This window comes from Leuciscus leuciscus, assembly GCF_965113295.1.
Source record: "Leuciscus leuciscus genome assembly, chromosome: 21".
Taxonomy (NCBI): domain Eukaryota; kingdom Metazoa; phylum Chordata; class Actinopteri; order Cypriniformes; family Leuciscidae; genus Leuciscus; species Leuciscus leuciscus.
The window spans coordinates 29,370,726-29,384,191 of NC_138745.1; the positions used below are offsets into that span (position 1 = coordinate 29,370,726).

The 13,466-nt window shown below is 37.2% G+C and overlaps 1 protein-coding gene across 3 annotated transcripts in view; it reads right to left on the bottom strand.

The window, feature by feature from the left end:
• Positions 1-78: 78 nt before the first annotated feature.
• The window catches only part of rnf213b (ring finger protein 213b), a 34,497-nt gene continuing 21,109 nt past the window's right edge, over positions 79-13,466 (bottom strand). For 2 of the 3 annotated variants that reach the window (XM_082151606.1, XM_082151605.1), the window contains exons 39-63: positions 13,309-13,409; positions 12,918-13,100; positions 12,699-12,844; positions 12,244-12,343; positions 11,977-12,088; positions 11,399-11,597; positions 11,095-11,285; positions 10,851-10,973; positions 10,143-10,253; positions 9,660-9,902; positions 9,484-9,565; positions 9,354-9,388; positions 9,010-9,258; positions 8,654-8,819; positions 7,825-7,910; positions 7,484-7,720; positions 7,221-7,353; positions 7,031-7,114; positions 6,657-6,825; positions 5,025-5,226; positions 4,848-4,925; positions 3,428-3,625; positions 3,216-3,305; positions 1,456-1,631; positions 79-599 (exon numbers count right to left, since the gene is read on the bottom strand). In XM_082151606.1, coding sequence (XP_082007732.1) covers positions 464-599; positions 1,456-1,631; positions 3,216-3,305; positions 3,428-3,625; positions 4,848-4,925; positions 5,025-5,226; positions 6,657-6,825; positions 7,031-7,114; positions 7,221-7,353; positions 7,484-7,720; positions 7,825-7,910; positions 8,654-8,819; positions 9,010-9,258; positions 9,354-9,388; positions 9,484-9,565; positions 9,660-9,902; positions 10,143-10,253; positions 10,851-10,973; positions 11,095-11,285; positions 11,399-11,597; positions 11,977-12,088; positions 12,244-12,343; positions 12,699-12,844; positions 12,918-13,100; positions 13,309-13,409 — 3,630 coding nt within the window. In that variant the 3' untranslated portion in view covers positions 79-463. Of the gene's footprint in view, positions 600-1,455; positions 1,632-3,215; positions 3,306-3,427; positions 3,626-4,847; positions 4,926-5,024; positions 5,227-6,656; positions 6,826-7,030; positions 7,115-7,220; positions 7,354-7,483; positions 7,721-7,824; positions 7,911-8,653; positions 8,820-9,009; positions 9,259-9,353; positions 9,389-9,483; positions 9,590-9,659; positions 9,903-10,142; positions 10,254-10,850; positions 10,974-11,094; positions 11,286-11,398; positions 11,598-11,976; positions 12,089-12,243; positions 12,344-12,698; positions 12,845-12,917; positions 13,101-13,308; positions 13,410-13,466 lie in introns of all 3 variants that reach the window. The other variant, XM_082151604.1, reaches the window with a different exon arrangement.

Consider the following 13,466-nt stretch of genomic DNA (forward strand, 5'->3'; position numbering starts at 1 on the left):
ACCAGAAACTGAAACTATGCACCCGTTAAGTGTAATAATTTGACATGTTTTTGTATACAAATCAAATTTGTCACAATGTAAATGCACTGTAGATCAGTAATACAACTTTATTTGGCCCTGATTAATAGCAAAAGTAGAATGAAGCAAAATAAATGAGACAATGTCTCACAACAATACAGTATTGATCAATTAATTATTGGTCTCTGAATCCTCGTCTAAACAAATCTCTAAACAATAAAGTGCTTAACAATTCGAAGACACATTCGAAGTCCTAAAAGATTAAACACAGATTATTTTTAATCAATTGAATAAACAAAAAAAAGACAAGAAAGATTTAGGAATGACGTTGTGGAATGAGTCCTATACAACTAAAATGACCAAACATCTGACAACAAAATCAACAAAAGTAGTCCAGATCTTTTCACATATTATTCATTTGGTCCGACTCATTGAGAAGAACATTTCAATGTTTGAACTCCACTGCAAGCCTCCAGATGTCTGCTGCTTTAGCCAAAGTAATTTCCTCTGGAAGAGTGTCTAGACCAGGAAAAGAAGTGATGTTCTTCTGCTCCAAATGTAATTCCATGGTGGAGCTGATGCTGTGGTGGGACACAGAAAGAGAAAGGAGGAAGGGTGTGTTCAGTGGTGTGGTTTAGGATCAACAGTTAGCTTTGGATGCTATTGTTCCTCAACACACGCATTCCTATTCTTTCCGACCAGCTGCCTGCTCAGTAGGTGACCAGAACAGGGCATACTGACAGATGGGAGCCTGGAGGGGTCAAAGTGTGCCTCTCTTGGGTCTGAAAGCCCACAGGTCTCCAGGGAATGTCTAGGTCTAGGAGGTCTGCATTGTTGTGATTGAAAGTGCTCATTCTGGGTAAAACTTAAAAGACCCTGATGTCACTTTGTGTTGTAGGACTTGGTATTAAATGCTCTAGGGTCTTTTTAAGTGTATTTGCTTGGGATGCCAGAACATTTCCTGACTTTTTATTTTGACAATAATTACCCTGTACAATGACATTAAGGAGTAAGTCGTTTGGAATTGGACTGATGTTTTCAATTGCAAGCCATATATCAAAATGTTCCAGTGTCATCCAGTTTTAAAATGAATTACTATTCAGATCTTTAAAATACTTGACTGGCATTTTGCAGTATATTTCTTCATGTCATTCCCTTCATACTTTGTCCCAGGGTCCTGAACATTCTGTAAAGGGTTATAATGAATGGCTGACTGTAGTTATCCCTTATGAAATGTACATTTAAAAAGTCTGCTAATCAAATGCCTAGCATTATGTGAAAAATGGTCAGGACATTTTTGTGAGCATTTTGCCTTTTGTAGCTAGTTTGCCTCATTAAAACTCACTCTCACAAATGGTGAGCCCAGAAGGCAGAAGTCCAGATGGCTAAAATGCAGGGGAAATAAAAATAAAAAGGTAAAAAAAGATCAGTTCTTACTCCCAGTGCGGAGCGAAGCCATCTTCCACAGTGCTGTTGGTCCTGAGCTGAAGGATCTCATGTAATTCCAAAGAGAAAATGTCAATATCTGTGAGCCCAAGGAAAACCTTCACCTGCTTTCTTTCCTCTGATTTCAGATTATCTCTGAATCCTTTGGACAACTGCGGGAATGGATCCTGTAAAATTGTAAAAGATTTAAATTAGAAAAAACGTAATACACCGGGTCAATAAAGATGAAAACATCATTAGTATGTTCTGGAATGAAGCATGAAAAAAAAAAAAGTCTTTAATCAATATTGTCCAGCTATTCAGAAGAGTATGGGTTAAAAGTCTTTGAACTGTTGTTTGTGGCACACGCTCTGGTTAAAGCTTGGCACACTCGGACCAACACTCTCCCTTGGATTTACAACCCTCGTTTGTCCACTCTCTCTGTTGTTTAGGGTCAATCAGAGGAGGTCAACAGAGGTAACTAGTAATGGGGTCAGTTTAATGACAGGCTAAATAGCTGAGCAGAGGGGGCGGGGATTGGTATTAGATGCCTGTACAAAGAATGCACTGTGAAAACATTCATTTTAACAGAAATCATTGCATATACTACCATTCAAAATTGTGGGATTTTTTCTTTATGTTTTTGAAAGAAGTCTCTTATGCTGAAAAAGGCTACATATAATATTCAGTAAAAACAGTAATATTCCGCAATATTATTAACTGTTTTCTTTTTAAATATATTTAAAAATTGACTTTATTCCTGAGATGAAAAAGCTGAAATTTCAGCATCATTACTCCAGTCTTCAGTGTCAGACATTTCTTCAGAAATCATCTAATATGCTGCTCAAGAAACATTTTTGATTATTTTCGGTTGTGCAGCTTAACATTTTTTTTGTAGAGACAGTGACGCATTTTTTTCAGGATTCTTTGATAAACAAAGAAAGAACAGCATTTATTTGAACAAGAAATTTTGCAACGTTATAAATGCCTTTACTGTCCATTTTGCTCAATTGAATGCATCCTTGCTGAATAAAACTATCAATTTCTTTAAAAAAATCGTACCTAGTCCAAACTTTTACACAGCAGTGTATTTTATACTAAGGCACCGGCTATTTGCACTAAGTGTATTGTAGTATATTATAAAACAGTATGTAATAATAACATATTCAGAGTATATTATCATATTTATTAAAATAATAAATGGATGCTGCTTTATTGGGACATTACTTGTACAGTACTTGTCATTACCTTCCCTACACCTACTTCTAACCCTACCCGTTAAACACTTCATTCCCACTATTAAATACCCGTTATAGGTAATTTATTTCCATGTTTTCATAATTTTCATTTAAAATAAATGCTACTCTGAGCTGATACGAACCTGGGTCGGTCATGTTAAAAGCTAATGCTACCCGCCTTATTCTACAGTACATGTCAACGATTATGTTTTCAGTGAGATTTATAGTGTAATTTTGTCTAGCTCATTCAGATTAATGGTTAGTGTAACAAGGCAGACTATTTGCACTTGTAAATAGACACTCCGTTTATACTAAATACAATTTTTTGAGAACTATACTGAGGAAATTAATGAGGAATAATGAGGAATGTTAATGCATGCTTCCTATAGGCTTAGTGTAGGTAGATCAGAAGAAAACAAATGCTATAAATGTAATTCATAGTTTAGATGTATGTGTCTTAATGATGTACCGTACTGTGTGTCTCAAAACAACCTTGTATGTTCCACATCACAGCTAGGCTGAATGTCAAATTACCTGTCCTTTCCTCATCATCTGTTCACTTTTCCAGCAAGTCAGGAGCTGCCAGGTGGCTGTGCACTGACTGAGCCGGTTCTCTTTTAAAGCCTGAAACCAAGAAGTGTGGATTCGAATTACAGAAGCACACAGGTGATACACACTGAGAGTAGTGGTGAAATACCTGTTTGGTTAAACTTCCTTGAAGTTACTGCTTTAAATACATGCCTCACCTCAGCTATGTTATTTGAGATGTGTTGGTCCATTTTCAAAGAGTCTGTCAGATAGGACAGCAGCAGGGCCTGTGGGTCTCCTCCAGTTTTACCTAGGAAACGAAGTCCAATCTCCACGGCATACACTGCATCACACACATCAGTGAATGAACGTAACATTGATCTCATGGAGCTGAGCAGAGAGCCCTTTAGAGGTTCCTGTCAATCAAATGGAAAAAATTAGGATTCCTTGAGAATAAAAAAATGCTTTCATTTAAAGAAATATTTAAGTAAATAAAAATGTATTAATAAATAATTATGACCGCCGCTAGCGTAGCTAGCCGGTCATATAGGGATTGTCAAAGTTTTTTTTTTTTTTTTTTTTTGTCACCTTACTGAATTTTTCGTCAACGATACCAGGGACACCGAAGCACCGGGGAACATGAAATTTGGTGGGCATGTAGCCCCACTAGACTTCTAAGGAAAAATTTCGTTTGGTCCCCGGGGGCCACTCCCCCCCCGCGCTGGGCCCCCCCAAACCCAAAAAAATGCAGTTTTTCCTAAATAGCTTCCTGAACCGTGGCACCGAGGATGAAGACATTTTTATGGCACATCAACCTAGCCCATAATCACTCATTTGTGATTTGCGCCCCTCCCATAAAAAATGAAAATGCAATATTATTCTGCTTTAATCGCCCCTATCTTCAGTGGAGATGTTCAGAACTGCACCATATTTCATGTGTATGATTAACTTGACAACCTCTGGGGGTATCCTCTGCTAAGTTTTGTAGAATTTCATCCATGGGGGGGTATAAAATAAATTCATTTATGTGCACATTTAGTGACTGTACACTCATCGGCCTGTAGATGGTGCTGTTGAGCGAAGGGTTGCTGGTTTAGGATGATACTGTCACACACACACATGCAGGAATACAAACAAACGCAAGCATGCACACACACTGACATCCACACGCACAGACACACACCCATACACACACATACAAATCCACATGCACAGACACACACACACACAAACACACACGCGCACACATGTACGCACACATACATACACGCACAGACACACACACACACACACACACACAGACACACATACACAAATACACACACATACACACACACACACACACACACACACACACACACACACACACACACACACACACACACACACACACACACACACAGACAGACATGCACATACTATTACTTTTTTTAGGTATATACATAAACACGCAATACAGCCAAATTACTCCACGTCATTTATTTTTGTGGAAAGCCAGTGCAGGCCTGAGCGGCGGTCATATTTTGTACCGCAATGCGGTACATCTAGTTATATTAATTATATTACATTATATTTTAGGCATTTTGCTTACTGTTTTTGATGAAATGAATGAAGTGCAAAGAGACTGAAGAAAATTACCTGAGGTATTCTGGCTCTGACCTCATTGAGGACTTCTATAAAATTCTGATGGCGTCTTCTCAAATATTTATCAGTGTCCTGCAATACATTTTTAATTATGAAGTCTTAAGTAACCAATGAATCTGGTCATATATTGAACAACAGTATGATAACAAGATTTAAAATGAGTGGACTCACTGTTTGAATGCGTGGCTTGCTTGCAAAAAATCGTCTGCTGAGTTCTCTTTCAATAGCCTGATGATCATAGGAGCTCATTGTCTGCTGACCCTTCTTTAGTGTGTAATGACAGTTAGCTAACACCAGAGGGAGCAACTCCCTCTCTGGGTGACACAGGGCAAGTTGGCTCTCGGACAGTGCCGCCAATGGAACTTTATAGTCACTGTAAGATAAAATACAACTAATGCATTAAGATGTTGAAACACATTTAGGGTGCTTCTCAAACTGAAGACTGCATGATCCTAGTAAGGCTGCATATCTCGGCTGCCACGTCATCAAGCGCTGCTGAAGGCTATCTTAATTTGAAGGATCCTTGGAAAGTTGCCTTCATTTCTTGTCCTTCATTCAGCTCATTTTGAAGGATGCATCAAGTATATCCTTTGCATCCTTAAATCACCAACAATCCTTTGCACACATTCCAATTCATAAAAAGAACTGATGGAAAATGAGTTCGGCATTGAGCTTGTCTGAGTTTGGAGATGAAGGTATACATGTGTGACGTAGCCATGGCACTTACTAGATCGTTTCATTCTAGCATTTAATGCTAAGGATGGCTCTAGTTTACACGCCTCTGAAGGACTGGACTAAGAAGGACAAAGCCTCACTAGGATGCAGCCTTCTGTTTGAGCAGCACTCTCAGACTTATAAACATGTAAACTTATACTCTTTGAGGTTAGAATGTGCTTATAATAACTCTTACATAATAGGATGCATTAAATTACGGAAGCCCTGAACCGCAACAAAAAAAAAAAATAAAAATTACGTAAAAAAAAAATATATATATGTAAAAAAAAAAAAATGCTATCATTTCGAGATTAAAGTCGAAATGTTTCGAGATTAAAGTCGAAATGTTTCAAGATTAAAGTCGAAATGTTTCGAAATTAAAGTCGAAATGTTTCGAGATTAAAGTCTTCCGTAGAAGTTGTGTGTGTGCTTGCCGTTATTTCACATTGCCGCACAGGCATTCATGCGTGTGCATGCGTGTGCGTGCGTGTGTGTGTGTGTGTGTGTGTGTGTGTAAACTGGATCTACACAAAATAATAGCTTTTTACTTTTATCTGGGCTTTCAACAAAGGGATATTCTACAGGTCTACCAACATGACATTAGGCTATAGGAAGACTTTATTCTCGAAAGATTTCGACTTTAATCTCGAAACATTTCGACTTTAATCTCGAAACATTTCGACTTTAATCTCGAAACATTTCGACTTTAATCTCGAAACATTTCGACTTTAATCTCGAAACATTTCGACTTTAATCTCGAAACATTTCGACTTTAATCTCGAAATGATAGAATTTTCTCTAGATCAAAAGTGACAGTAAAAAAGTTTCATTTTCAAGACATTTTGGCAAATTTACAAATCCTGGCAAAAGAGGACGTATGGTATGTTCACTCTATTTAATGGCTCCTGAAATTCAGCTTTGCCATTACAGGAACAAATTACATTTTAAAATATATTAAAATAATAATAATAAACAGAAATAACAATATTTCTTTTTACAGTCATTTTAATTCAAATAAATGCAGCCTTAATGAGCATGAAATACTTCTTTAAAAAACATTACAAAATTTTTTTTACCAAGATTACCTACCAAAAATCTTCCTGGTGACAGAGTTTTCTTGCTTCTCGCACAAGACTGTTGTGGGTCTCAGACAGAAGATCTATGATTGCGTGGAGACATGAGCCTGGTCCGCGACGACTCAGGGACAGAAACTGCCCGGAGCTTTCATTAGTTAGGTCTTTTGCATGATCCAAACCCACTGAAGTTGAAATAATAAAACAATTCAGCAGGTTAGCCAAATTATTATGTTTTCTACATAGGGATGCACAAAATATCGGTCCTTTATCAATTTTTCATTCTATACATTATAATGTTGTGCTGTTATAATGATGACTAAATTCACTTGTAGCGTTTTAATGTTTAAGCATTTATGTGTTTTAAAGTTATAACGTCTAACAGCTTACTGTTGTTGGATATTTCCATTCTGAGTTGGTTCCACACCTTCATGAAGATCTCTACTCTTTCCAACAATAATTTCTTCTGGTGGCCTATATTCAGTAACACAAATTAGAGTACAGTAATGTAACATGTATACAAAAGCTTCATAATTCAGTCAACTAGCTCTCTCCACCAGTGAGTATAAGCATGACAGACCAGCAGGAATAGTGTGCAGAAGTGAAGCGATGGTGTGGGTTTGGGTCTCAGAGCCTGAAGGAAGCATTTTCATTAGATCAGACAACAGGGCAGCAAGAGCCGGCAAATGGATCAGCTGTCGTATGCAGTGCACCTGAAAAAGACAAACACACACATGTGCATATATGTTTGGGAACATGATTAAAGACTACTATAAACCATGTTTGCAACTTCTGTAATGTGACGCAAGGACCTGGATAATTATATAACTTCAGTTAACGAACCTTATTGACAAAAAGCTTAAGCAGGGCTGCTTGACTCTGGTCTATTTGCTGCGATAAGCTTTCCACCGTTAGGACAGGTGATGGGCTCCAGAAGGCAGAGTGGTGGGTAGGGCAGTTAGTGGGGAGATTAAGGATTTGTTGAGGGTTTCCCCTCATTATCTTTATCAGGGGGCTGTTAGAAAGTCGATTATCAGCTGTAATTTGCTCCTGTGCACGACCCAACATACTGTTAATTTCCTGAAAACAGAGACAAAGGTTGACAGAAGCAAGGACATGCGGTTATATGACTTAATATTTACACTTTTAATGTATCCCCTTGATATTTAACTATCAAGACTGACCCGTAAAACAGGACTGATGACTGTTTTACACACTGTACTCTCCCACTGCTCTCTGGACTTCCGTGAAGACAGATCCACGCCAGCACCTGATGTAAAGGGGGAAAAAATATCAAACATACGTTCTCTGACTGCACTATTTCTTTTCCAGTGTTGTTACTGTCAATTACAACTAAAACTATTAAAAATAGTAATTAAAGTAAAGATGAAATAAAATATAAATATTAGATGAAAAACTTGCACAAAAATTTGAAATGTTGCTGTGGTAACTAACTGAATTTTTTTTTAAATAATAAAATTACTAAACCTAAAATAAAAAAAAATGCCAAGCACATGAGAAAATGACTAAACCTTCAACTAAAATAAAAATAAAAGCAATTTCGAAATATTAATAAATACGGTGACACTTCACAATAAGGTTTCATTAGTTAACTACTTTAGTTAGCTACTTGAACCAGGAATGAAAAATACTTCTACAGAATTAATCTTAGTTAATGTTAATTTTAACATTTAATAATACATTATTGAAATCAAATGTTGTTTGTGTTAACATTAATTAATGCACTGTGAACTAACTTGAACAATGAACTGTATTTTTATTAACTAGCATTTGCAAAGATGTAACAAATGTATTGCTCATTGTTAGTTCATGTTAGTCAATACGTTAACTAATGTTAACAAATGAGACCTTATTGTAAAGTGTTCCATAAATACTATAATAGTATATAAATAATACTAAAATAAAATTCTTTGTTACTACTTTAAGTAAAATGCATGCAACACTGTCAAAACTTCAAGAAGGTTTAACTTAAGTCAAGATTAATATGGATACCTGAGGTGGTCTGTAGAGCCCTGCTGAAGATCAGATGAATTATAATGGCACAGTCGTCCATGTTAAGATTCAAAGTCTTCCCAAGAACCTCCATGTCCTTCTCAAGATGTTCCCAAAGGAATTCTTCGACATCATAAACAGTTGGTTTGATCATATTTCTGATGCCCTGTTAAGAACCAAGGCCTTTAGAAAACAGTGGTTTGATTTTCTAATGGTAGTGTGGCCCACTTACTGACTAAGTAGTTGGCATTATTTAGATAAGGTTTCCAAAAACCAAGGGAGTTAGCATGCAAAACCACATCTAATAAGTCAACTTTTACACATATTGCCATTAGGGTTCCTTTCAACCTTTTTACCTGTTGATGATGAATGGCCCCTTGTAACATGGCCAGATGAAGACATAGACGTAGGACACAAGACTGTGCTAGAGTGAAATTCCTGTTTGGGGCTTCAGACCGTTTTACAGCCCGCCCCAGTATATGTCCAGGTTGTGTCAGGTCTGTGACTCTACTGACTTGAGTAAAACCTTCCACTGGGTTATGATTAAGGCCTCCTATAGGCACTCCACATGTGGCACAAGATGAAAAAGCCACTGGTTTACCACACTAAACAGGTGGAGAGAAATAAACAAATCATAATAATTTCCCAGACTACAGAATCAATTCACTCAACTGAAAATAAAAGAAAATACACATCTCACCTCTCCCACAAAGCATGCATGACCATTAGAACAATCTAAAAGGTCGGAATGAAAAACAAATTATTTTAGTTAGGTGGCATTTAAAGACGTATTATTATTTTCATTGACTTCATGAACAAGTCCCACTCACAGTACATCTGCAGTTTTTTCTCACTGAGCCACTGCCGGGCCTCACTGGTATGGTCGTCAGGCATTGTGGGAAGAAAGGCTTCCTGAGGATTAGTAGAGAAGCATGGCTATTTTAATTATCATCCTGATCCATTCAAAAACCAAAATCTGTATAATTCCTTAAGTAGTGGTCCTTACTGTCATGTTCTGAGGTTGAGAGGCGATGTTGTAGAGGGGACTGAGCAGTCTAGTTCCACTGTAAAACACTGCGCTCGCATGCACAAGGAGCTCCAGTAGAGGACGACGCTGAGCAGGTACACCTGCACTGAGACTCAGGTTAGATCCTGGACCTCCAATCTGATTGGATAAGAGAGCAGTGCAGAGCTCTCTGGCATGTCCTGAGATGTTCTCTCTAATAACGTCCTCCAAGAGCCTGATCTCCTGTTCACAGAGAGGAACATTTTGTCAGCCAGGAGTGTTTTGCCATTTTTTTTATTTTGAGAATCTCATAAAGTAAAGGCATTCATGCTCAAACATGTTACTATTACAGGTTGGATAAATTTAAAACATCAGAATGATAAGTATGTGAAACTTTGTTGCAATTTCAAATGAAGTCCTACTGTGTATTGATTCCAATTGATATCTGGGTTAATAAACTCATAAAACCAAACCAACACTTACCTGTGCCTGAGGATATATAGCTCTTTCAGTTGACATGAAGCGACAGGTGACCTGCCTGAACACAGCTAGAGTCAGCAGGATGTTTTTCAGTGGGCCAGAAGCCCCCATTGTCTGAAAAAAGTTATTTATAAAACTGTTTACACTCCAGCTCCAAGTACATTATACACCACTGTTCAGAAGTTTGGGCTCAAGATTATTTTTATTTATTTTTTTAAAGAAAATTATACTTTTGTTCAGCAAGGATGCATCAAATTGATTAAATGTGACAAATACATTCTTTACTGACATTCTAAGACATTTCAAATAATTTCTATAAAAATATTAAGCAGCACAACCGTTTTCAACATTGACAATAATAAGAAATGTTGGTTGAGTATCAAATCAGCATATTAGAATGATTTCTGAAGAATCATGTGACATTGAAGACTGGAGTAATGATGCTGAACCTTCAGCTTCGCCTTCACATAAATAAATTACATTTTAAAATACAATAAAATAGAAAACACTTCAAATACATGCATCCCTGTTAAGGATTAGGAAAAAAATCAAAAAATATATATATCTTACCACAAACTTTTGAAAAGTAGTATAACATTATACAGTGCATCAACAAACAACTTGGCACTCTCAAATGTGTCCTTTAAGACATCTGACATAATTTTTTTTTTTAAATACATAATTTTTAAAAAAACAGATGTAGACACTGACCCGTAGAGCATCTTTGAGTCCATTTGTTGTGCCTCCCTGCAGTGCTTCTCCCACTCCATCTCTAAGAATGTGGTATGACTGACCACAACACAAAAAACGATCCACCTCTGCAGGAATCAACCTCTGTAAAAGAGAAAATAATAATGATAATGGAACAGCTACAATTTTTCCAAACTTAATTTTATTATATAACTATATAATACTGTAAACACCCTAAAAACAACATAATTTTGAATGGCCATACGTGAAGGCGTAGTATCTCCGCAGGAAATATCCATTCATAATCAGTGCTGTTGATCAGTGCTTGCAGACAGTCCATGCCAGCCTGCCTGTTGAGTGCCCGAAGCAGGTAAACTCTGTACCAGTCGTTGTCACAGTATTCACACACAGCCTTCACCTGCTCCAAAAGCTTTATCTCCTCTTCATCAAAATTATCTGAAAGACATCAAACATATGGAGGGATTTCACACAGTTTTGCAAATGCTATCTACTGTTATTCATTTGCAATATAACTGCCATGAATCAGTCAGACCAGAAGACCCTCCTACCGGTTCTTTGGCTGACAGCTCTAGACAGGATCCGGGCAGCAGAGTCCAGACACATTCTGAGACGAGCCATAGACAGCAGAAACTCAGCTGGGTCATTCTGTCTCGAAGGTGTCTGTTTACGAGCCAGTCGGCTAAGGAAGCTTGAGTTGTCCTTCAGATGTCTATGATCTCCATTTAATTCAGAACAAAACAGGGAATCCTGAATAAACATAATTCTGCTTTTAGAGAGACATATGCAGACTTTAGATAATAATTTATGTGGCTGAAATCGGAATACAGCCATTGGTGATTATACTACATGAAAAATATATATATATATTTTTTTTTTTGTGCATTGTTGGGCATTTGCTAAGGTACTCTGGATGGTGCTAAGGCAATGATAGAAGGTTGCTTACTGGCCCAAAACAAAAGAGTCTACCCTGGGATTTTTCTGTATGATCACATTTAATAAATCATTCATGGTACAAAACAGATTAAGAGCCAAAGTTTAGTACTCGAGCAATAGTAAAAGTGATACTTGCCTAACCAAGCGCCATTATTGAGTAAATACAAGACAAAAGGGTGAGATTATGACACACCTGGAAACAGTTAACAAAGAGACGATAGAGTTCAGTTCCGTCCTCCTGGTCCAGAATATTGTTCTCCAGGTCTTCTAAGTACCTTTGAATATGCTTCTTCACCTGTTTGAAACTGAAGAGATTATCTTATTTAATACTGCTCTTAATAAGAATGACCAAAACTCACAAGACAACTTTGAACAGAACAACTCACTATATACTGCATATTTAAAGTCACATATGCCTGGTGTGTTAAAGTGTATGTATGTGTTGTCAGTATTGCAACACCTGTATTGCAGAAGGAGTTTAGGCAGCACAGACCGCACCACTGGACTCTGGTCAACACATTCCAAAAATGGGGTGAGCTCTCTGGTCTTATAAACATCTTCTGTAATGTTAGACATGTAAACATAAACATTAAAAAGATAACATATTATAATTCATATTATAGAATAAATCATTCTTTCTAGATCTTTGTAATGATTTGGTTGATCTGTTTCACAAAACTCAATCATCCGTTCATAGCATTTCTCACGTTATAAGCATATTGGAGGGGGAAATTATTATGTTTTAAACTTCGTCCTGTTTTTCCAAGACTTGGAATACAGAACATCGCATGGACCCCTTTTATGATATTTGAATGCTAAATTTATATCCTTTTTGAAGCATGAAAGCTCCAGTCCTTATTCACTGTACAGAAATGTAATTTTGAGATGGAAAATTCCACAAGGAAATTCACCCACCTTGTGCCAAGATGAGGAGAGAGAAAAGCAGTTCCACCAGGTCCTCTGTGGGGTCTTGATCATCAGTCAGACAGAAGCGAGAAACCACCTCCAGGAAAAATTTGTTACAGCATTTTCTTATCTCTCTATGCTGCTTCAGGGCTAAGCTGTAACAGACAAAACTCAGACTTTACAGACCATATCTATCAGAGGTTACCAAGAACAAGGAATTAAACTCACTCTATGGTTGTGGAGACAACGGGCCGGTAATTGTTCGATAGTGGTGCCCTGCACTTGGGACAGTACTTCGCTTCTTCTCTCTCCGTGGATCTCCTCAGACAGGACAGACAAAACACATGCTCACAAGGAAGAGAAGTGGGCTCTGACAGATCTGACAGACACACAGAGCACTTCAAACCATATCTGTGAAGTAAGAGTATACAGAAATAAACAAAGGTTATAAATCATTCAGTAATGCTTAGTAAAGTAAAATGCAGATTTAAAATAAATAATATATTTAAATATATTACAATAAAATATTGTTACATAGTTTCAAATCAAATCAAACCAAACATCTAGTTTAGTTTCATATCATCTCAAATTATACAGCTCAAAAGAAATTCAAGTGTACCGCAGTTCTCTGATGATGGACTCATCGTGGTAATCATTGAGTATGCGGATGATTTTCCGAAGATTGTCTGTGGTCCTCAAATCAGGAGACCCTTCCATTAGCTGTGAGAAAGGAAATATAAGTAGCATATATGCTAAGGGCTTTTAGGGTTCTAAACT